Source organism: Triplophysa dalaica, chromosome 20, assembly GCF_015846415.1.
Source record: "Triplophysa dalaica isolate WHDGS20190420 chromosome 20, ASM1584641v1, whole genome shotgun sequence".
In the NCBI taxonomy this organism is placed as follows: domain Eukaryota; kingdom Metazoa; phylum Chordata; class Actinopteri; order Cypriniformes; family Nemacheilidae; genus Triplophysa; species Triplophysa dalaica.
In genome coordinates, this window is record NC_079561.1 from 9,295,465 (window position 1) to 9,320,788 (window position 25,324).

Sequence of the window (25,324 nt, forward strand, 5' to 3'; positions counted from 1 at the left end):
GTGTGTTTAAAAATAACTTAAATTTCTTGCAAAATTGCAACACTTTTTTTATTAAAAATGTTACAGATTGAAGCTTTAATGTCTTTCTCCCTAAATGTTCCCCTTTGGATATTAAGAATAATTTGTAATTTGTTGATGCATTAAACATATAGGTGTGATTTCCTGGACAGGGATTATTTTAGAACAGGACTATGCCTTAGTTAAATTAAGACATTTAAACAGGTTTTAACAAAAAACATTACTTGTGTGCATTTTAAGATCAAACAATGGCACTGATGTATTTTAACATAACATTTAGTTTAGTTTAGGACTAGTCCTAATCCCTGACTAGTAAACTGCCCCATAAAGATACAAATGAATGTGGATAATTTGGGGGTATTAAGATAATTGTTGTCAAATTGTCAAGAATTGAAATTGAAAGAAATTTTAGGTTTTCCTTTTAAATGATGTTATATGCAAAATGAATCTCTAGTGTCACTTGTGTAAGTTTAAATGCTGTCATTGTCTCTCTTGTAGGCATATGGCCACACACTCCCCGCAGAAGACTCACCAGTGTTCATTTTGCGAGAAGATGTTTCACCGTAAAGATCACCTTAAAAACCACCTGCAGACTCACGACCCCAACAAAGAGGCCTTTAAGTGTGAAGAGTGTGGCAAACACTATAACACAAAGCTAGGATACAAGCGGCATATGGCCATGCACTCAGCCACCGCCGGCGATCTTACCTGTAAGGTTTGCTTGCAAGGCTACGAGAGCACACCCGCACTCCTGGAGCACCTGAAGAGCCACTCGGGCAAGTCTTCAGGCGGCACCAAGGAAAAAAAACACCCCTGCGACCACTGCGATCGATGCTTCTATACGCGAAAGGACGTTCGTCGACACATGGTGGTACACACGGGCCGCAAAGACTTCCTGTGCCAGTACTGCGCCCAGCGCTTTGGGCGGAAGGACCATTTGACGCGGCACGTCAAGAAAAGCCACTCACAGGAGCTGCTGAAGATCAAGACGGAACCGCCGGATATGTTGGGTTTCCTTGGGTCCGGTTCGCCGACTTGTGCTGTGAAAGAAGAAATAAGTCCTATGATGTGTAGTATGGGACCTACCAAGGACTCGATGATGGTGAAGCCTTTTCCCGGCGCCACCCCTTTTCCGATGGGAATGTACAACCCGCATCATCTCCAAGCCATGTCCAATCCAACCATGGGTCACCATCATTCACTGGTTCCCGCCTCTTTATCCACTGCCATGGGGATGGGCTGCCACATGGAACCTCCTTCATCACTGCACCACCATCACCCACACCATCACCACCATCACCACCCTCACCATCATCACCACTCTTCACCGTCACACCAGCAGCAGCCTTCCCTACAAAACCAGCAACAACAGCACCCGCCGCCCAAGTACCAGCTCGGATCTACCTCATACCTGCTGGATAAGCCCCTGAAGGTGGAGATGGAGAGTTTCCTGATGGATCTACAATGTGGGCTCCCTGTTCCCCCACCTTCCTCAGCTGACCCCCACTCCGCAGCTTCGCCCAACAAGGAGGGTTTGGAACCTCCGCCGGGATTGTCGGATGACCTCTGCGGGGACTCCCTCATGTCCAAGAGCCCCGCGGTCATTGCTGAGTCTTTTTGTGCTGCTAACATGGACTTCTCCCATCTGCTGGGCTTTCTTCCACTCAATCTGCCGCCCTACAGCGCCCCCATGAGTTCAGGGGGACTGGTCATGGGTTACTCCACCTCCTCAACTGTTTCTTCTTCGTCTTCCTCATCATCGTCGGCTTCTTCGCATGCTGCCGAACCACATGCTGCCACGATCACAGCTGCGGTGCCTCTTACCTCGTTGCAACCTCAACCTCAGGAGCAGCCAGGCTCCGGTGGGGGTCTTGGTCTTGGGCCTCTGCACCCGCTCCCACCAGTATTCAGCTCTAGCCTCAATACGACCACTCTGCCTCGCTTTCACCAGGCTTTTCAATGAGGTTCCTCACCCCAGCCTGGCCTGCCGAGGGCTGAGGTGCCTTTAGTGCTCCCCCTAGGGGTGGGAAGGTAGAACACTTGAACACGTAGAAGCCTTAACAAAAGCGCACAAGAGCTTTTTAATGAAATAAAGATAGGAAATATTACAGAGCTTTTATTTAGGCTGTCTGAATTTTAGCTATGACTTTTTAAAAATACTCAGTTGTGAACCTCTCCCACCATCCCCTCTCCTACAATTTAGTAGTTAGGTGGCAGCATCAGTAGGCCTTGTGGCATGGTACTGCATACTTTATAAAGTAATAATACTAGTAGAAGTTGGAAAAGATTATTGTAGAAAAGATGATCTGTCTTTGAGACTCTGAAAGATTAGTTTGAAGTGATATAAGAATTTCTTTTTCTTGCTATATTGTCTCTATTCTACTTAGTGTAAAACAGGTAATAGTTGTTTGCCCTTAACTAAAACCGTCTTCATTGTCAGGTGTGGAAGAATTAGTGAAGGAATTACGGAGTGAAATGAGTCTGAAATTTAATTTGTTCTGGCTAAAAGGCACAACAATTCAAATCAGTTAAAAGACTAAAAAACCTCGATTGGAGACCATCTTAAACCAGTTTAAACAGACCACAAGGTCTGCAAGGCTAGTTTAAGCAGTTTTTTTAAGCAAGTAAAATCATCATCTCAAAGGATTTAATATTTGTAAAACTTAAAAGCAGTTACTTATCAAATAGTAGATTGCGCCTCAATAGGTGAACTGGAAAAGTTTTTTTTCCAGCTCTTTGTGTTCATTTTTTTATAGAAACAATTACAGTATCTGAGAGAGAAACAGAGAGACTAGAACAGGCAGAACACTGCACAATTTGATCATTTGGTACAATGTTACCACTGACACAACTTAAACAATTTTACAGGTTTACAATTTTTCCTCTAAATAAGCACTTTGTTTACAGCAGAAGGCACTTGACATTTTTGGGTTACTATGGTGACCCGCTGAGATCCCCTCCCTTTACCCACTCTAGCTTCACGCTTCCTGAAAAGAGACATTAGACACACACAGGCACAAGTTCCAACAACTAACTCAAACAAGATACTTTACCAAGTCAAGGTGCGTTTTACTCCTTCCAGCACTAATTTTTTAGTCACCCTGGAAACCATCTCACTTCCACATCCCGCCCACCAGATCACAACATATATTTTAAAAACAAAAAGTATATATATTGTATTTTAGGCAGGTTTTTATTTTAGTGAGAGACATACATTGTAATGATAGCCCTGGTATATGTGAATGAAAAAAGACAAAACAAAAACAAGATTTTTTTTATTTTTTGCAGTGTACGAAGTACCACATCAAAAATATATATCATGAGTGCTTTTTGTCAGTACATTTTGTAATTTAGATAGTCGTATCAAAATTGTCTATGTCTAGCAGGTTTACATGATCATGTACCTTGCGTAAAATTGATAAAAAATGGATGAAGTATTAGCTTTTCCCTATAGCTTTCTCTCTACCTTGTATTTCCGTGTGAGTCAAAAATAATGATTTATGTGGAATTTTACCGAAATATAATAGGACTAATAGTGGCATAATCCAGTAGAAAGGACTAGATATTAATCCTTAGAACATAATGTGATCCAGGTTTCGGTTTGTATTGTTTTATTACAGTATTGGATCAGATTTATTGCTGTTTGGTGGTATAGTTTCTCCACGATCATTTGCTCCATCAGTGTTTGTCACTGAAACCCAGACATCATGATTCCAATTGCTTTAGCTTCAGGTGTAGTGGTTAACACAGAAACAAATCTATTGAGGTTTTTTCATATCATAACAAGTTGCCATTTTCCAGCAAGTGGACTGCACAAGTGTTTACCAAATACTCATTTGTAACCAATGGCCATGCGAAGATGAATTGTAGGGGAAAGCTGATCAATGCAGTTAAAGCCGTGCCTGAAACAAACAGATTCGTATTTTTCTCCAAATCATCCCTTACGGTGAATCTCATGACATAAGGTTTTGTCCACCTCAGTGTGTAAAGTGAATGTGAAAGACAAAAGAAAGGTAAAACCTTCGCAAACAAACATGAGGCCACATCGCAAAACTATAAGGAAAGACAAAACAATATTATGCTGCTTTTGTGCTATGGTTGCCAGCAACTGTAGACCACTTTGGAAACTGCAAATGATCTTTTAGCAGTAGTACACGTGAACCGTTTTGTCCGTTTTCTCTCTGTTCTTCAGCTGCTTTGATTCGAACAAACATTTTATGAAAAGGGTCTGAAAAGAGACAGTTTCCAGAACAAAGACGTCACCAGCCTGCTCTTTGACATTCAAAGCATTGGACGTTTGATTGGGATATTGCCTAGTCGTTTTGTCATTATATTATTTTCTGTTTGTTGAAACAGGACCTCAAGACAACACAACGCATCACCTCATTTATTTGTTTTTCATACCAAAACCCTGGGGAGAAGAAACTTCTTTTTGCACAATTGCAAGCTAAGGAATAATCGTTATTTGAGGATGATCAATAAATAATAATGGTTTCAGAAGAAAACCAAAAACATTTTAATTGACTTGTATCTGTAAAAAAACAACAATACGATTAATTTATTACTTTTGTGTTAGTTTGCGCAAGTTTCGCACACAGTTTTTCAAGTCAACGTTTTTTTGTAGAATTTTTGCATACTTTTTTTCCAAGTAAAATTTCTTGGAAAACTGTCTGCAAAAACTTGCACAAATAACAAAAATTAGGTCAATCGTAATAGTTTTTTTTTCACAGTGTACATCCCATCCTAATATTTTAAGTTATTAGGCATTTGGAATGTTTATTGATATATTTCACATGTCCAGAAAACAGTTATTGAATAAAATGTGGAAATTTAACTTAATGGATTCAGGCTAAATAAAGATCTTTTAAAAACATTTTAAAATATAACATATTTTTGACTGCATTTGGCTTGAATTCATTTAGAAGCTATTAAAGCATTTATTTTTAATTTATTCTTAATAAACAGATGTTCAACAGAAAATAAGGCTGTTGGCAATTTATGAGTTTGTCCTCCCCGGGTTTTCTGTGAGCTGATCTGAATTCTAGCACTTTTAAACCTTTAAAAAAAATGAGTATTTTTCAGACTTGTATGTTTGTATGTTTTTAATTTTGTATTTGATCTTGTACGTGCCATTAGCTTGATGTGTAGAATTTATTCATCTTTATGTATTTGTTTTTTCCTCCTTTTCCAAAAGAGTAACAGTATTTTTGATAGATTTTCACTAATATTAGCAGCCTTGGCCCTTGCCCCACTTGTCATACATTTGAGGAAGTCATTTCATCTTTAAAAAAGACCATGTAGAGTAACACATGCTTATAAATAATAGTTCTCCTGAGTATGAAACTTGACAGAAAGCCACCATCATTGCCACAAAAGAAAAACGGCTTTTCCATTTACAACTACGACTTGAGGTGATTTGATCAACAGTAATAATAAACAGGCAGGTTAAACTGGTTTACTAGAAATCACTCCCTGCCCCCAAAAAGCACTTTTGGTTTAAATGAAGTTTTGCATAATAACTGCCTTGATAGGTGGAGCTCAGAATCTCATATATGTTGTTTTTTTCTTTGGCAAGTGATCAGGGTATTTTTACATGCAGCATTATATTTACATGCTGAGGACAGATTAACCAAGCTAAAATGATATTTTCCTCTTGTACCTGGGATGCACTTGTCCTTTATTACCCGAATAGTAGTTGGTTCCTAACAAAAACATTGAGGGGAAATTTTAAAGGGTAACCAACATAATGTTAAACAAAACCATCTGATTTGACAAAAAAAATACTTTTAAACAATGGCTACGGCTTAATAGTGAGAAAATGGGTACTGTTCACATAGGACAAAATCCACATGTAGTTTTATATATTTTAGCTTAATGTAAGTTCTGCATTCCAAGCTTTCTATGTAACTTGTTTAGCATCATAGTTTTACTTTTAGTACGTGCTTATTACCATGACTTACGGGAAAAAGGTGAAAAAATGGAATATTCATTCTTACACTAGTTTCTAAAACATAAAGATCATTGACAGGATGAATTGTACAAATAATGTATAACAGACACAACCAGTGCGCTTACCCAGTTCACCTGCAGTCAGTTACAGCAATGTAAAGTTGGCAGATTTGTATATTGGTTGATCCAAAGAGATGACATTACAATAAACCTATTTACTTATTGTACAGTACATTGTACCATTTGACTTATGTGTAATGTTAAAATGATTAAAAGACAAACCCACGGTTTCATATTTCCTGGTGTCCTTTTAGTTTGATTTCCTGACGCTCACAGCGATGGTGCGAGTAATGTCTGAAAACTGCCATTCACACACACCATTCAGGCAGAACAGGAAACCGCACCACAGTGCACAAATGAAAAGACAAGAAAGGCACAATTCCAAGTAATAAAAACTGAGCAACAGACAGTCTTAATTATACCATCGTATCACAAACCTATACTTTCACATCTTAAAGAGTTGTTTTAGGCCCAAAACACCCACAGCTACCAAACCAACAAATACATAATGTACCATAATTTCTTGAGTATGAATGACTTAAATCTGAAGGAATTTGTGGTTTTACAGTCATGTCTTGTATTCCAAGAACTGTTAAGGCTCCGACGTCTATGAGAAAGCACAGAACAGCCAAATGAGAGAAAATGGCCATACGTAATGTGCCGATACATAATTCGCTCCAGAATTTTTTTAACAAACAGTGTTTCTGCACAATGTTTCAAATCTTGACATAATTGGCACTTTTATTGTTATACATTATAAAGGGAGAGATAGAGAAATTAAATATTATAAAGAAAAAACATGCTTTTGCCTAAAATCAAAGATAGAATCAGGACATACAGAGCCTCATAATAACCTAAAATGCGACAATATAAAGCACTGTATTTACACCATAAACATACATAAACCTGCCAACCAAACCTATACAACAATAAGAATAAAGTATATCTGTAGAAAATATATTCTGTTGTCCTTGCATTTATTCATAGTCACCTGTACAGAACCTACTGAACCAAGAAACATACAATACCAAGGCCTACTAAAGATGAAAGAACAAAACTCACTGTGTGTAATAGCTCAGAAATCTTTTTAACAGTTTTAACAATCTAAACACTGGAGCTGCCCCACTTAACAGCCAGCTATTAGAGATCCAAGTATGATGTTTGTTTATGAGCAACTTACAATGTGACCAATATCATTTCCCTGATCCCTTCTATAAATCAGACGATGTGTTTAGCCAATGATTCTTATTTTAACAGACACAAAAATGGATTTCAGAAAAATGTTCAAATAAATACGTTTGCATTATAATCTTCGATTTAGAGCCATCTCAAACACTGATGTTTTATGTGTAAGCACCTGTCTCTTAAAATATGTTAGATAAAAACCTTTATAAATAAAAACTACAAAGATTTTAACTTAAATCTAAAAAGCAGTATCTTTAAAAACAATTCTTTGCCCCCACCATAACCCAAGGCAAATACATTGCTACCGGTTGACGCCTCGAACCCTTGGAGTTAAATCTACAGCTTGTATAAGTCTAACAGTTCTCCTTGACCTTGCATGAGTGAGACTTTCCCCAGAATACAATTGACCATTTGTAAAGTGGGATAATGCCTATTAAAGTATCTGATTTGTAGTTTTTAATTAAAGAGTGAATTGGGCCAGCTTCAAGTCAATTATCAAATTTAATTGTGTGACAATAAAATAAGATTTCTCTCAAATGGCAAGAGAGACTAACGGGCATGTACAGACCATACAATCATTAGGAATCATGGAAATGTACTTGTTTATATGTACAATGTTCTTGCCTTGTAATGTTATACATATGAATATTTTGTTTCATGCCAACACACAATGACCACAGAGTGACCACATCTCCAGCAGGCTTGTCACACACACGCACGCAAACTGATTCAAAGACATGAGAATAAATTTGAATTAAATGCTATATTAAAAGAGGACACACAGTTAAACTGTAAAATGATATTATATGCAACTAACCATCAATCTCTTCAAAGGCATGAGACCCAGCCCAAAAAATCCAACATCCCCACACAAAAACCAGAAAAAAGTCAATAGACACTTTGGCCCATGTTGTGTGTGCAAAAAGATATACAGACATTAAAAGTTGAACTGTTCATGATGTTTCCTTGCATCTCTACAGAGACGGCAGGACAGAAAAGGTGTTGACTACTGTGTACAAAACACATCGCTGTTCCTTCCTCCATTCCACAGAGGGGCGCTGCTGCGCCTCACATGTCAGCAATTCAAACACACACACATCAGTGCTTGCTTCACAAAACAGAAAAAAGTAGGAAACAAAAAACCTAAGGGAGATAGCTCAGTCGATTTTGACCGCCGCATATATTTTTCGTATGAACACGTAAGCGGCGTAGAAGCCGATCGTCCCTGTGAGCAGCCAGAAAGACAAGACCATCAAAGCAGTGTAGCCGAAATACAGCAGAGAAGGAATAAACTCCACAATGTCCAGCTGAGGAAGAGAAAAACATCTATGTAAATATTTCTTTGTAGTTCTTTCTAGACTAGGCTATCCATTGAACTTATTTTATTTTTACCCACGGTAGTGTTATTTTTTTCAAGAAGTTAAAGTAATAAAAGATAAAGAGAGTTACCTTATTGGCAAAATAGAAAACAGCATAGACTAGGACATAAAAGGCAGAGCCTCCAGACACGAGAAACGTCCTCCACCACCACCGGTAATCCTGCAAGGGAAGGAGACAGAATGATTGACATTTGTTTACACAACTCCTAAATACAAACATTCTGTTAGGAGGTGGAATTTCATCATTGTATAGATAGCTCTACACGTTTAGTGCTTGCATCATTTACATTGATTGACCTTTGCTTTTGCTATTATACTAATATTTGCCTTTTAATCTTCCTGTGAGGGAGTATTTGTTTGGACAGTGTGTCAGAGGTTATAGGACCCTTGAATGGATCAATGCGTATGACAAAACAAACTAATTAAACACAGCAGCACTAAACTTACACAATATTAAGCTGACTTGTGGTAACTTTAAAATTGTGTGTATGTTATTTATCGCCATTTTGTGCACAAGTACAAAATGACTGGGGTTCCACCACCATGGATGTCCCTACCTCTGCACATAATTGGAAATACACCATGACGATGCTGATCTGAGAACAGGAAACCACAAGAATGATGAAGACCAGGAAGAGAAAGCCAAAGAGGTAATAAAACTGGTTTTCCCAAATAGCCTGAAACAGAAAATAACATGCAACAATGAGCTTAAATATCCATTTATTCACAGTACAGCAGCAGAAAACAATCGGTCAAAATAAAAGGGGCAATTTGAATATGTATATTGTGTACAAACGAGATTTTAAAGTGGGTGGAGCTACCAAGCACGCTTGATCAGGGGTGCGTTTCCCAAAAGCATCATTAGCCAACTATGGTCGCAAGTTCCGTCATTCCAGCATAGTTCAACGATTTAAGTGTTTCCCAAAACCATCGTTCCAACGACCAATCGCAAGCAGCGTCGCAAAGTTGCGTGGTTGGAATTACAGGTCTGTGGTTAGAAGCATCGTTCCTTATTATTATGACATCTAGACTTACATGCACAAGCTTTTGATCAAAGTAAGCGAGCAACATGCAGTGCATTCCATATCCATTACTGGAAATATATATAATTTAATTTGGCATCTTTAAGTATGTCAAAGAATTAGAAGCGTTGTTTTTATAAAAGATGATCTGCGTGTGCTAGGACCCTGGGGAATCTCTGGGCGGAATGACATAGGAGGACACTTTTAAATTAATTAAATATCATGAAATAAAACAACAGATAACAAAAAAATTATGTTATTTACAGCAAGTATTTGACATTAATTCGATCTTAAGGTATTTATTACTATACTTCATTATTCCTTCACCTCTGTGGCGTCATCAACAAGATTGCTGAATCAACTTGGTTTGAACAATTGATCTCCAACAGAGTTATTATGGTTTCGGGAAACAGTCGTCACTACACTATTAATATACCCAAAGATACATCTTACTATGGTGGTTAACAAATGAGTAATGTCATTGTTCGGGAAACACACCCCTGGAATAATATGCACCAAATACTTCAGCATTACGTGACTGTATTGCTGCAAAGCAGTTTCAGGTTTGACTTACACTAAAAATGAAAAACAACTCGATAAACATGGCACCAAAAGGCAGAATTCCAGCCATTAGGATGCTAAAGGAAGAGAGAACAGATAAAATCTCATTAGCATTGATATCAAAGTCTGATGATGTCACGTCACAGACAACATGAAGTGTCACATACCCGACAAACTTGTTCATGTACCAGCGCTGTTCAGGGACCTGCCGGGGGATCTGATTGGTGCGAACCGGATTGTCATATGGCTGTTTCCGGAAACCGAAATAGTAGCCCAGATAAACAAGAGGCATAGAAATACCAAACCACATGCACAACAGTGCCAGCATTGTAGTAAAGGGAACCTGTAAGTCGAAACAGTACAGCAGTCAGTACATGCTAAAACGTACACAGAATTCTTTTTTTACATGTATGTAAAAGCTACGGGGTTGTTCATGTGACTTCCTGTCTGAAAAAATACTTACAGCACCAGAAGAGTGTTCTCCCCAGATAAAACAGTTCAACACAAAACAGATGCTGATGACGGCAGCCGGGTACAGCATCGCAGTCTACAGGGATCATACAAAACACAGTTTTTAAGCAGACACTTTAAGCCTAAGCAAAATGTAACAAAAATATTATGATCACCAGGTTATAACACCTGTTTTTAAGTTTTTACTCACACAGAAAGCTCCTTTCTTCCATCTGTGGCCTTTAAGAGTGCGGTACAGTCGACCCGCAAAGTATCCTCCGAATACACTGCACAACAAAAGAAAGTTTGAAAATGGCTGTGTTCTAAAATGCAAAAGCTGATATTCTGTAAGCTGATTTTATTGTGTATTTACCCCATGAACATGAAAAGGAAGCATGATGTCGTCATCAGAGCTCCTCGACTGGATGGAGACAACATACCCAGCATAGCCACAACTACAAATCACACGTGTAGAAGATGAGCATGAAGGCTAAATATGCTTCACAATAACGCAAAATCCTAAGTCTGTTCTGAACTTGCTATCCTGAAGGTCTGGTGCAATACTCACAGATCACAATGAGAATCATGCAGAAGAGCTGGATACCAGATCCCAGCAAAGAGCTGAGAATCATGGGATACTGAGGAGGTCGGAACACATCACCATGAACGTTCTTCCAGCCAGATTCCTCCATTGTGTCCTCCTATAAAAGAGAGAGAGCGCTCTAAGATAACAATCATACAGGCAATATCAGAATCTCAGAAGAGATCAACCTGCAGGATCTTACAATGTCGTCTTCTCTATTGTAATTGGCAATATCTTTCCTCAGAGTTCTGATGATGATCATACTCAAGATACCTGCAGAAAAACCCATTCTTAGTACTCTCGAAACACCAACGCATGTAAATAACCTTCAGATCACATAGAAGGAAAATTAGTCACACCTGATAGAAAGAACACCACGACTACAGAGTTGACGATGGAGAACCAATGAATCTGCACGTCGCTCATGGTAAGATACGTGTCCCAGCGAGATGCCCATTTCACCTCACTTTCCTGCGCAATGGAAGAGTGCAGTTATTTATAAAGCCAAACACAAACACATGAATCACAAACAGATGTTATGAAGACCGGTGTGTGTCTCACCTCCCAGCGCACAGAGTATGTAAAGAGGATGCTGTTCTCTTTGGTTGGGTCGATCTCCTGAGGGACGGGGGCTATGGTTTCTGGTAATGTGCATGCACGTTGTTCGTCGGCTTTTATATCTAGAAAGGAAAATGGATTGAAACAGACAGAATGATGTCAAGGTTGTGTGATATAAGCAAAACAAAGTATGTGAGAGTGACAGAAGAAAAAATCCGACTGGGATTTAAAATAAACGGAATTCAAGGCCATGAGTGACTTTTAGAGAACGAATATTTTGCTTTGAAATTTGAGTAATTCTTGTTTTTAATTTATCCATTCAATATTATGGAAACTTCCAATGTGATCACTTAAAGGAACAGTTCACCCCAAAAAGAAAATGCTCTCAGTTTTTATTGTTGTGTTGGGTAAACTATTCGTTTAATAGAATTTGCATATTCCCACAAAAGATTTGAAAACTGTGTTATTGCAGAGACTTACCATCTAATTTGACACTCTTCGGCATCACTTCAAACCGTACAACCCGGAAATTGTGCTCCTCGTTTTCCTCCACCTTCTCTTTGTGGTAGTACAGGATGAATGACAGGTGGTTGTGTAGATAGAACTGCGGGGAAAACACATAAATTCAAAATCAACAAATACTATATTTAATTGATACGGACACCAAACTACCCAAAACCTACTCCAGAATCAGAATATTTAAACTTTGTCTAACACAGTAAACAGGCATAAAAATACACTGATTTCAGCACCTTGTTGTTTTCAGTGAAGCCGAGCCTGTAGCCGTGCTCGAACTGAACGTCCTTCCTCTGTTCCTCATCTGTTCCTTCATCTTTGTTTGTGTAAAGCTCCAGGCGAGTGGCCACCGGGAGATTATCTGCAATGCTGTGTGTAAATGCATGCGCTTGTTAAAACACTTCTGACAGCTGGCCGACTCAAAACTTCAACAATTTATACATATGTGATGGTTGCTTTAGTAAATGATCATTCAAAAAATTATTGTAAAAACTCAGACAGGGACTCACAGGTGAATGTAATATTCTTCTTGGATGCGCTCGGCTAGGAGCTTGCTCTCCTCCACGCTGAGTTTGACGGGATCTTCTGGCTTTTTACACAACACCTCGCACTTCTTGTTCTGGTTCATGAGAACCGTGTACAGCGTGTTGACGATACGATCCCCACGCAAAACCTCGCCTGGTCATCATAAGAGTGAGAAGCGTGCCATTTAAGGTCAATTTTCATGCAGCTAGCTTGTAGTATCCTTACAATTACACACTTTACAATATACATTAAACAGTCCTGGAACTTACCAAGATTTTCTGCTTTGTAGACGACATTATCAGGCTTACAGAAGGGAAGTGAATAGTATTCATAGGGCAGCTGGGTTCTAGAGCTGGTCAGTTTCACAGCCTAGTCGTTTAAAATAGGCAAATGAGATAAATATAAGAAACAAAGAAATCTAGAAATTCCTCTAAAGATTAGAGGAAAAATTGTGGAAAGAATGATTTGTAACTAACTAAGTGTCTATGGAAAACAACTGCTCAATACATGAGAAGCTTAAATGTGAAAGCAGTTGTTACAGTTTATAAGAGATATTCGATACATACAAAATTTTCGTTGTTTTTATAAACCTCAGAGTCATACATTTATGTATATTCTAGAAACATTTTCACCCATATAAATATTAATTTTTCGTATATAGCTTTCCTGTATATATATAGCTCATATATATATATATATATATATATATATATATATATATATAGCTTTCCTGTAGCTCAGTGGTAAGAGCGCAAGGTTGTGGGTTCGATCCCAGGGGATTGCAAATACCTATGTAAAATGTATAGGATAAAGCAATGTAAGTCGCTTTGGATAAAAGCGTCTGCCAAATGCCTAAATGTAATGTATATTTTAACAACAACATAAGCATCGCCTTTTTTATAATTGTGTGAGAGGTATATGACAAATATTACCCATAAATGCGGTCTCTTTTATGATTGCCATAAAGTAAACATCTCAACAATTAATTTACGTACATTTTAATGACTACATTGATTTGAAAATACCGCAAGATCTGCAAACACTGACTGAGTAACATGACAGAAAGATTAACAGCTTGAATGCCTTTAAGAAAAAGCTAACCCTATTTCAACACTTACTTTTATAAAGCCTCACCTTTATTTCAACAGGGCTGTCCTGGTGGAAATTCATGGGCGCAACCCCTGGTACATAAAATGGAGTTGCTGAAGGCAGCATGGACACCAGTAGAAGTGTCCACAGCTCCTACAGAAAAGAAATGCAACATGACCTTAGTTATCAAACTTATGTTTGACATCAACAACCAACAAGATTACATTACACAAAGAATACTCAATGTGCAGGACTCGACCATATGGGCAGTCTGAGTTGTGGGCCAGCTTTTGGACCCATCACCTACACATTAATAACTTAAAACCAATGATTTGCAACTGAAAATCTAAGCCAATGAAATTCTGGCTATTGAAAATAACTTTCTCGATTACAAAACGTAAATCAATGAATCAGGAAATGATTAACCCATAAACCACTTCTGTAGGCAGAACAAGACATGTGAAACTAAATTTAAAAGATACGCATAAAAGCAGTAACTTTGATTACCCATAATGACGTGGGCAGCACACTGACGTTTCATATTTAGCCGAACTTCATTCACCTCTCCTAGTGTCAATGCCAACAAGCACAACTTTCCCAACCGGTGAAATACACACATATTAACAAATCGATAATATATTAGTGATAGTAAAGACAAATTAATCACTTCGTCTCTGCTTGGATAACGAGTGACGTTAACTGCTTTAACAGCACAAACAGATTAGCATACACCGACACGGTCTCTCAACAGTGCCTAACCATCGATATGTGTGGTTTACCGCGCAACACGGTCGTGGATGCTAATGTAACGGGAACTGTCAACCTCCGGTAGTACATTTACTGCTACATCGGAACATAAACACGTAGCAAACAATCGATGATTAGCTGTCTGCTCCCTGTTTAGGCTAACCGGTTGTTTTTAACTACCACTCAATGTTCTGAAGAAAGTAAACATATCAAATGGCACATTCACGTAGAACACAGTTAAATACTGTGGAAGAAATAAAACCACCGTTACCGGTGTAGACTAAAACTTTATGCGAAATAGAGAAACAAAAGAGGGTTTAGCATTGGCACTCACCATCACCGCCGCCATCTTGAATACACGTGTCATTGTAGACGTCACAGGAAGACTCTCAAGGTGTCAACGCGGAACCGTCGTCTCACTTTCAATGCTCATGGGATTTTTAGAGAATTTTGTGCTTGATGTTGTATTATTCATATACTGATCTATTAAAAATATATATTTAAGATTTATACATCATTGCTCACGAGCTCTAACAAAATGCGAACATGAATTTATAAGTCAAATTCATTAGAATAGATTCAACTTTATTGTCATTACACATATACAAGTAGGCTACAGTGTAACGAAATGTAGTTTAGGTCTAACCAGAAGTGCAATTTGCAAGTGAAGGATATAGAGTGTGAATAAATACAGAATACAATATTAGTAAAAGTACTATACAATAGGCATGTACTATGAAAATACTTTACAGAAGGAATGTTCTATGAAAAAAATGACAGTCGGTATGTACTATGAACAATATATACAGAAGGCTATATACTACTATAGTGCAAGTGACTTAAGTGTGCATTAATTATAGACATTAGCTTTTAAAGTTGCAGTGCAATAGATGAGTCAATACGGTTATTAAAGGTGCAGTATATGAGTTAATGCAGTTATTAAGGTTACAGTGCAGTATATGAGTTAATGCAGTTATTAAGGTTACAGTGCAGTAGATGAGTTAGTGCAGTTATTAAGGTTACAGTGCAGTATATGAGTTAATGCAGTTATTAAGGTTACAGTGCAGTAGATGAGTTAGTGCAGTTATTAAGGTTACAGTGCAGTATATGAGTTAATGCAGTTATTAAGGTTACAGTGCAGTATATGAGTTAATGCAGTTATCAAGGTTACAGTGCAGTATATGAGTTAGTGCAGTTATTAAAGTTGCAGTGCAGTATATGAGTTAATGCAGTTATTAAGGTTACAGTGCAGTATATGAGCTAGTGCAGTTATTAAGGTTACAGTGCAGTATATGAGTTTATGCAGTTATTAAGGTTACAGTGCAGTATATGAGTTTATGCAGTTATTAAGGTTACAGTGCTGTAGATGAGTTTATGCAGTTATTAAGGTTACAGTGCAGTAGATGAGTTAGTGCAGTTATTGAAGTTGCAGTGCAGTATATGAGTTTATGCAGTTATTAAGGTTACAGTGCAGTATATGAGTTTATGCAGTTATTAAGGTTACAGTGCAGTATATGAGTTTATGCAGTTATTAAGGTTACAGTGCAGTAGATGAGTTAGTGCAGTTATTTAAGTTATAGTGTAGTAGATGATTAGATGCAGTTAATACAGTTACAGTGCAGTAGATGAGTTAATGCAGTTATTGAAGTTACAGTGCAGTAGATGAGTAGATGCAGTTAATACAGTTACAGTGCAGTAGATGAGTTAATGCAGTTATTGAAGTTATAGTGCAGTAGATGAGTAGATGCAGTTAATACAGTTACAGTGCAGTAGATGAGTTAATGCAGTTATTAAGGTTACAGTGCAGTATATGAGTTAATGCAGTTATTAAGGTTACAGTGCAGTAGATGAGTTAATGCAGTTATTGAAGTTATAGTGTAGTAGATGATTAGATGCAGTTAATACAGTTACAGTGCAGTAGATGCAGTTAATACAGTTACAGTGCAGTAGATGAGTTAATGGTGTTTCTTTAGTTAATTAGCTGTAATCGACCAGTTTTTCCAATAAATTGTAAGATGTATGGTTACTGGGAAGTGGGCGGGTTTAAACTTTATCACATGTGTTGGAAATGCGTTTGAAAATTAACTGGAAGAAATCATAGCATGGTTGAGAGACAGGAATACATCAAAATTTGATTGCAGTAAGTTACAAAACTTTTTATTGTTATTGCACAAAATCCAATCAAATATCAACAAGTCAATAAGAATATGTAAATGCAAGTATCATGTAGGCTTACAGCAATACCAAATATAGTTGAAAATCTTAAAAAGCAAGCAAGTTCACACTTACAAAAACCAAAAATTACAATATTAAAGGCCTTCCAAATAAACCTTCTGGACACATAATTATTTTCTTTCTTTTCTTAAAGAAAATAGTTATCTGGAGCAGTTGGAGAATGTTGATCATTTCACTGACCTAAAACATTGATTTACATTTTAATGAAATTGTGACTTCATTCCCAATTAATGGGAAACCTAATGTAGGTTGAAGTTTTCAAATCCATCCATGTTATTCACACACACAACATCAGCCTTCACAAATCATAAAAGTTTTTAAGACGACAATATCACTATAAATTTTATGTAAAAAACAATAGAAACGTAGCATACGCTGTGCAACACTCACTGTAAGGCAAAATATTCTACCTGATAGGAGTAAAACTGCTGTTAATAGATGTACTAAACAGTTACTTTAATGATCATTTAAATAACACAATCAGTAGAAATCACTACATATATAAAGTCATTGTGATGGCATAGATATATCTGCAAGCTTCTGGTACTAGGCATACACATCTTTAGGTGTGTGTGTATTAAGGCTGTTGCTGATATTGGCTCTCAGTGGCAGTATAAAAGTCCTCCAGTACGCTCTGCAGGTACTCAAAGGTGGGTCTGTCTTCTGGCTTGTTCTTCCAGCATTCCAGCATGATGTCATAGAGCTCTTGAGGGCAGGACTCCAGACGCTGCATTCGATAACCTCTCTCTAGAGCTCTGATCACCTCTGGGTTCGTCATACCTAAACATAAATGTTAAAATAAGTAAGTTTCTCAGTTTACAAACTCAGTTAATAGCAAAAATATGTTAAAAAAAGTAAAATAGTATTTTAATTGACCAAATAATATGTAGTACAGATGATGAAGATAAGGTGATATTCGGATGAAACACAGATTGACATATAAATGTTGTATTTTACAGTTTCTTTCTCATTGCACACCAAGCCTTAGAATCAAGTGACATGATCTAATCTCAGCTGAAAATCACGAGGACAAAAAAATCACTTGATAAAAATAAACTTCATAGATTATTCACACTGCACAGTCCACTCACCTGGATATGGAGTGCGACCATAGCTGATGATTTCATTCAACAGAATGCCCAAAGACCACACGTCTGATTTGATGGTAAAGGACCCATAGTTGATAGCCTCTGGAGCAGTCCACTTAATAGGGAACTTTGCACCTTTGGTCACAAAAAAAACATATTATTTTGAACACACGTTTCGCTGACAATACTACATTCGTAAATGAATTAATGTTGTGTGCTTTTTCACAATCTAACCTTCTCTGGCAGTGTATTCGTTGTCTTCTATGATACGGGCGAGACCAAAGTCGGCAATCTTACACACTAAACTCTTATTGACCAGGATGTTGGCAGCACGAAGGTCTCTGTGAATATAGTTCCTCTGCTCGATGTAAGCCATCCCTTCTGCTATCTGTGGTGTGGGGGAGGAGAGAGAAGTAGATTCAAATTGTTCTGTTTTGCAAACAGTTCAGAGGGAGTAAAAGAATCGCGTCTGCGTTCTGAACTCTCTTCAGATGTTTAATGATGTACATATAAGAGTTTTGTGTCACTGAGTGCAAAAGAACATTAGGTTGATAACCAGCGGTTGAATGATAAAACATAATGAGTCTGTGTGTGTGGATCCCCTTATCAGTCAGTTCACTCTTCTTATTAAATTCACTTCCTCTTTTAAATTCAGTGTCACACATATTCTTGCAACGCCACCTCTTTAGAAAAAAACGTCTATTTGAAACAAACACCAATGACAATCATGTTACATTATTTCAGCCACATCGTTTAACAATTCAAGAAACGTTTTTGCTTATTTAACATAACTTTCATTTCAAGAACCTGTTTGATCTTGAAAGGCAACATGTGGTTCCGAACCAACCGCTTAAGGTGTTTTATCGTCTTGTTGTGCAATATAAAAGTACAAACTGATATTATCATCTTCGATAAACCCACAGCAAACAACAAAACTATAGATTACCATGTTAATGCTAAACTCCACACACACTTATAGACACATATTGCTGCCTGTCAGTTATCACATTTGCATATTAAAATTCAGCATTTACAAGGACAAACTTGTCTTCCACATCAAGGGAAAATATGACTCTATATGAGGGTGTGACAGTCCTCTGTTAACGGAACAAACGGGTCTGTCTCACCTGTGCTGAGAAGTCGATCAGCTTCGGCAACCGGATTCGATTTCCCTCGTCGCTTTTAAGGAAGTCCAGTAAACTACCTGGTAGAGTACAGATTGTGAATATATATTTCTATAACCATATTGCTTGTGTGCATATAAGAGTCAAACGCACCCTTCTCCATGAACTCTGTGATGATGTATATGGGCTCCTCTTTGGTCACCACGGCATTGAGACGGACCAGTTTGTCGTGCTGGAGGCTTTTCATTAAATGAGCTTCCATAAGAAAAGCTTCCACGGACATACTCCCAGGTTTCATAGTCTTCACGGCTACTTTTGTGTGCTTGTTGTATGTGGCTAAAAGATAATGAAGACAATGAAGATAATTTTTAGTATTCCTTATTTTTTACTTTACTTTTTATTGTATTGATCTTGCAAAATCTTGTGAAAACAATTGAAACACAATACAAACCATCACAGAAATTCTAATGGTTCCATTAAAATACCATTAGTATTTTTCATTATAAAATATTTTTTGTAGTATGTTTTAATGATTATTCCAATAGGATTATTCTACTAGATTTCACCAATAGAATCCATCACATACCAGTGACACCATCATAGATTCCAATAAAACCAATACAATTCCCATTATAACCATTACATCTATTGTGTTTTGGGTAGGGTTCAATTGTGTTTTAGTATTCAGAAATGTATTTCACTCTTGACAGTCTTTGAAACCTTGTGTAAAACTTTTCATTTTCTCAAACGTCATAAAAGTCTTACCAAGCCAAACCTCTCCAAACTGACCGGCTCCCAAACGTTTATCTAGTTTGAGAGACTCACGTGGGATCTCCCAGGCATCTTTCTCCCAAGGTTTCTGAGGTTTGGGACTCAGACAGGGACTGGTGAGACTCTGACATAACCCATCGTTCTGTTCTGTAGACACAGACAAATAATTAAATGTATCTACTGAATATCCATTTCTTTTGGTTTTATAGTACGTATAGGACAAATGAACACGACTGTAATAGAGTCTGTTTGAGTTGAGCATACTTTTTTAGAATTAACGCTAGAATTTGACCTTACTCTTGTAATGGCTGACAAGATCCTGAAGGGTATTGAAGGTGATGCGTGGTGAGATGTAGAAACCGCCATTATCTAGCGTGCGGATCTTATAATGCTTCACTGTGTCTCCGGATTGGACGTCGCAGTCCCTGACAGACAGCGAGTAGCTTCCTGATGGGAGGGGTTAGAGACGACATCATTAGATGCAGATAAAGATCAAGTAGGTCTGCAGCTAAAGCAAATAAATGTGATTGCTGATATAAGAACAGTAAATGCCACTAGATTGAATTCTGAGTATATAAAACATTGAAACATTGACTGAACGGGACGTACCCTGGGTGGTCTCGCTGTCTCTGATCATGAAGGATCCGATTTTATTACCGGAGGCCAGCAGCTGTCTCTCTGCATCCTTTCTACTGACTCCTTTAAAAAACCATCTGAAGACACATTTGTAAACATTCGAATGGTTTAATTTCATAAATCAGTAATGGCTGTGGTTGTGAAAACCTTATATTGAAAGCATGATAACACAATAATATTGACTTACTCTTCGGCTTCAAGGGTATCCTTTGCAACATAGTTACTGGGGATAAAACCCTCCTGACCAGTGCTGAGAGAAGCTGCTTTCCACCATTCACCAGACCTATAGATCCATCGATTAGTCAGGAGTGTGTATTGTATATCTTCAAATAAAACAAGAGCCCCATACTTACTCCGTCAAGATTTTGAGTCTGTCACCCTTCTTGAAGCCCAAATCGCCTTCATGCATAGCTTCATAGTCATACAGGGCAATGGAAATGTTCTCTGGACCTAAGGGCAACAGAGAGGCTGTCATAAAAAAGTTGAAATTGAACAGAGGTGCGATCACACATTTATAAAACCCTCTGCGCATGAAATGGAAATTTGTGTCACGCCTCGTGATATTAATATTAAACACTTATTTTGCTAATACTAACTTACAAACAAGCTAGAAGTGGGGCTCACGTGTCTCCTAGAGTGCAATATGGATTTAGATGAAAATATTTACATTTAAGGGACTTGAAAAGTGCATTAAAATTCCTATAAATTTGATCAACTCATAGGTTTCCTAGAAATTGTTCCAAACCTGCATGAATTTCTTTGTTATGTTACCCAAAAGATATTTTAGGGAATGTTGGAAATTATGGGCCACCATCGACTACCATTTCTTTCCTATTAGTCCATAGTGCCCCAGATCAGTTTGGTGTTACAAACATTCTTCCAAATATTGTTTTTTGTGTATGTTCAGCAGAACAACAGATTTCATACAGGCTTGGAATAACTTGTGGGTGAGTAAATAATGAGAGAATAATTTTTTATGCGTGAACTATCTTAGATATTGGGATATTGAGAACACGTGTTTCAGATATTGTTATAAATGGAAAGAAGATCCATATTCTTTAACTAAATTGAGATTGTTATTTGGAAAGACCGCGCTGTGTATGCCAAGGTCAATTTGTATGTTTTAATGTCACTTACCGTCTGTACCCGTGTTAGTTCTGTTCTGCAAAAAAAAAGCGAAAGAGGTGCAAAGTTTAATATTGAGCTTTTATTTTAAATTGACCAGACAGCGGGCCAGACTTCTCAGTTCTCTTTTCTGAGTGGAAAAACACTGAGCCAGCCAAGAAACTAAGTAGAAGATGTTCATTTACATATCACTTTTTGTGTGGTTAATTATTTTGTAAATTGGGCCATTATAAACCAGAAACAAAAATGATTTGTATTTACTATGTAAAGGGAATGCTGAGTCATGGTGAGACAAAAACATTGAAATTTCTATCATAAGTCATTAAGTTTACTGTAATTTGCCGTGAAGTTATTCATTGGATTTTTTGCACTGGACGCATTCACCACCAAAGAAAATGTATTGTGCGTGCAATCACACGTAGAAGATAAGAAATCACACAGAACATTAATAGTAACTTTGTGGCAATACTATTTAAATCGATTGTGTCTTTTAAAGGTCCAATGTGTAATTTTTTGGAGGATCCATTGACAGAATTTCAATTTAATATACATACGTTTCAGCCACTGTAGGGCTTTTAAAGGGAGGGGTCGAGTGAGCCGTTGGTTGCAATTCACAATTTAACGGCTATGCTGCTAAATTTCATACATTGGACCTTAAAATGTTGTGCAGGTTTAAAAATGCTGTTTCAACACAGTCTCTTCGAAAAGCAGAACAATATTAGGTCACAAAATCTGCTGAAACAAGGTAGACATATTGATGACCTGGTTAATCTCAACTTGTTCTTGAAAATCTCATGGTTTCTACTCACTGATTTGGAGCCTGTTGTGGGGTCGGGGACATAATGTGTTGATGGGTTGTGACCGTCTTCATTGCCTACTGTCTTGCCAATGGGATCCTGATCTGGCTTGGACCCCACACAGCCCATGGTGAACCCTGCTAGCATAAATATCCGCAAAGGTCACGCTTTTTCAATTTCCTTTTTGTTGCATTTAGAAACAGCGCACCTCTTTCAAAACAGAAAATAATATGCAAAGCAAAAGTTGCTCTGACTACCCTTAAACAATGCCTAGGTCTGTTGCTTAAAATACTACAGCATGTACAGACGAATGTGGAAATGTGTTTCGGTAAATGAGGTGTTTGCATACAGTATTTATTACTATTATTATAAGATAATCGTCAAAGTAGGATGTAAGACAGATCAGAATTCTACAGAAACTTTTTCAAGATACCAAACACACCCAATCTTACAAGGCATGCTTAAATGAAGAGGACCGATAAATGTAATGAAAAAAGAGATAAATGGTTTCTTGCTTGACTTCCACATTTGTAGGCTTTAGCTCTTAGTTTCTCACTCGCCTGTGGTTTTGGCATTAACTTGCTCACACATGCATATGCGGAACTGCTCAATGGAAACTGTGGTTGGTGGAGGCCTAATGTTCAAAGCTGATTCAAATGAGCTGGCCCTAACACCTCCAAACATGCAACATGCCCATTTCACATGCCAAAATGCACAGAACTACCTTTAACTACTTAAACCATTAGTACAAAATGAACAGTTTTTACAAAAATAATTCAATGTGGTTATTAACAGTAACTCTCGGCTTTAGGAAGTCCACTTCTTATTTGACCTCAAGTCAAATTCATGTGAGCCGAAACTACTCTACATGTTGTGTATTGCTGTTGCCTAGATCTACAGATCTCTTATGGTGTTGATTATTAACTCATGCACTCTCAGACTGGGTATACGCATCCCCACCCAAATCCCAAACCATTATACAATTACAGTCCTGACGATAACGTGGATATGCTGTTTCTGTCTAACATTCTTCAATTCAATTTAACGTTGATTTCAATGAGCACCATATATAATTGAAGAACTGCTTCAATAGAAGCAATAAGCTTTAAGACATATATGACAAATAAATAGAATAAATGAGCGAATAACTCATGCAATTTCATGTGTTTCTTCAAGTTGCTTTTGCCTTTAAAGACATAATGCCTTAAGCGTCTCTGATATAATTATAAGTTCAGTTTCTTCAGGATTTTGGCAGTTTCAACCTTTCAACTAGATTCCTGTTAAATCTCTAGTACATTTTCTTCTTCCGACTCAGGAGTAGATAACAGATTTTACCCTGAGGAGATGCCTCAAATTTGCCTTTTGACAGTGTCGCCAATCCCAACCATAGTCTGTTTTGTTCCATAGACCACAGACAAACCACCATCACCTTTTCCAGGTGTACAGAAAGGGAGAAACATGGCACCTTCCATTTCTCCAAACTGATGCACATATGAAGTCTGTAGTCTGTTTTGTAATAATGTGAAAATAATGTATTCTTTATGAGACTAAAATTGACAGTATGATCCTATATTGCCCCTATACAAACAGATAGAGAACTATGAGGTAACTTATAGTGTTCTGTATCTAGTGTCATTTCACATGAGGAGAAGAGCACTTAAAGGGGGAAGCAAATATTAAAATGTAATCCCGTTATTGTCATGTTCTGTTAAACTATCTGCGGAAGTACCCATCAGTGTATATAACCTAAAACCTTCTTACATTTCAAAGTGATGTGGGTTCCTCAAACACAGGTGACAAAAATAGCATAAAATCTGCCACAGTAACTGCGTCATGAAAAAGGCAAGTAAAGAACAGAAACTCATTTCATGACGGAACTCTCAACATCTTAAAATTTTAACATGACAAGTGCAAATGAAATAGAAACGAATAAATAGAGAATCACCAAACGAACTTCAAACCATAAAAAAAAGACAAATATTGAAACAATGTTTAATAGCAATATTAGTGAAGTAAACCTTTATAACCAAACTAGGACATTTTTCATATTAAGTTCAGTCGAAAACTGCCATTTATCATCACAGAAATTAATTCAGAATTGTATTCAGAAATGTCTATATAAGTCTAAATGACAAATAAAATAAGTAGGCCTATGTGTTAAAAGCGAACTTACCACTTCGATTTTAATCCACTATAAAAGTATATGTCTGTATTTACAATTCCTGGCAAAGTTCAAAGATGGAGAAAATATTTTGAGCCGCTTCACACCGGTTCCTCCATCACAGTGACGGCTTTGCGTCTCGGTTAGCTTGGCTGTTATACTACTGAAGCGCTCTTACTGCCCAAGAGGAAGTTGAAGGCTGTGTTTAAAAAAACATATGAACTCCCTACTTAGACAACAATTTTTTTTCATAGCGGTCTTTCTCTCTCTCTCTCTCTCTCTCTCTCTCTCTCTCTCTCAAACACACACACGGAACATACTGTGGCCAAACAATGTTACAAATGCCTGTGACGTCCACGCATGCACCTGTCATGACAGCTCATTAAGTATTAGAACACAACCAAAAACAAACGCCAGTTATGAAGATTTCACCGAATAACTCAACTAGTGAGTCTTCATACAAAACTATTAAACTGGGGCTTTTTGTGTGTGCGCAATTATTGCAAAAAGTTGTTTGTGCAACTTCACTTCTGAGAACAACTCCGTGTATAATAACCATCAGCATTCTTCATATAATTCCGGTTTGAAACGAAAATACATACATCTGTGTGCGCAAATAGAGGCAGTCCCGTATTAGAAATACACACACACACTGTTTGGTCTATCTGAACCTTACGTAAGAACTTTGAAAAACCTCTAATCCCTTATCAGATTAAACCCCCTCTTCTTTTGAAAGAGATGAATC

General features: G+C 37.5%; 3 protein-coding genes across 5 annotated transcripts in view; 1 reads left to right on the plus strand and 2 right to left on the minus strand.

Annotated features, from left to right (window-relative positions):
- Nucleotides 1-7,542, plus strand: part of plagl2 (pleiomorphic adenoma gene-like 2) — a 35,304-nt gene extending 27,762 nt beyond the window's left edge. For both annotated transcript variants that reach the window (XM_056732705.1, XM_056732706.1), the window contains exon 4: nucleotides 517-7,542. In XM_056732705.1, coding sequence (XP_056588683.1) covers nucleotides 517-1,981 — 1,465 coding nt within the window. In that variant the 3' untranslated portion in view covers nucleotides 1,982-7,542. The remainder of the gene's footprint in view (nucleotides 1-516) is intronic.
- Nucleotides 7,543-7,694: 152 nt separating this feature from the next.
- tm9sf4 (transmembrane 9 superfamily protein member 4) lies at nucleotides 7,695-15,015 on the minus strand. Its single transcript, XM_056732704.1, has 18 exons — nucleotides 14,977-15,015; nucleotides 13,941-14,048; nucleotides 13,076-13,175; nucleotides 12,791-12,959; nucleotides 12,518-12,650; nucleotides 12,246-12,369; nucleotides 11,769-11,887; nucleotides 11,567-11,678; nucleotides 11,410-11,480; nucleotides 11,193-11,325; nucleotides 10,998-11,079; nucleotides 10,836-10,911; nucleotides 10,638-10,721; nucleotides 10,342-10,517; nucleotides 10,188-10,251; nucleotides 9,149-9,268; nucleotides 8,662-8,751; nucleotides 7,695-8,519 (listed from the first exon to the last, which is right to left on the minus strand). The coding sequence occupies exons 1-18, from the start codon at nucleotides 15,007-15,009 to the stop codon at nucleotides 8,370-8,372; spliced, it is 1,944 nt and encodes a 647-aa protein (XP_056588682.1). The 5' UTR covers nucleotides 15,010-15,015; the 3' UTR covers nucleotides 7,695-8,369.
- A 1,747-nt stretch (nucleotides 15,016-16,762) lies between these two features.
- hck (HCK proto-oncogene, Src family tyrosine kinase) lies at nucleotides 16,763-24,798 on the minus strand. 2 transcript variants are annotated; one of them, XM_056733110.1, is made up of 13 exons: nucleotides 24,592-24,798; nucleotides 22,431-22,555; nucleotides 21,634-21,658; nucleotides 20,850-20,946; nucleotides 20,684-20,779; nucleotides 20,470-20,573; nucleotides 20,158-20,307; nucleotides 19,855-20,007; nucleotides 19,243-19,425; nucleotides 19,093-19,169; nucleotides 18,200-18,353; nucleotides 17,969-18,100; nucleotides 16,763-17,657 (listed from the first exon to the last, which is right to left on the minus strand). In XM_056733110.1, exons 2-13 carry the CDS (start codon nucleotides 22,545-22,547, stop codon nucleotides 17,455-17,457), a joined length of 1,491 nt encoding a protein of 496 aa, XP_056589088.1. In that variant the 5' UTR covers nucleotides 22,548-22,555; nucleotides 24,592-24,798; the 3' UTR covers nucleotides 16,763-17,454. The 2 variants fall into 2 exon arrangements, with proteins under 2 accessions (XP_056589088.1, XP_056589089.1); XM_056733111.1 differs by having other exon boundaries at nucleotides 22,431-22,558.
- Between the last annotated feature and the right edge of the window lie 526 nt (nucleotides 24,799-25,324).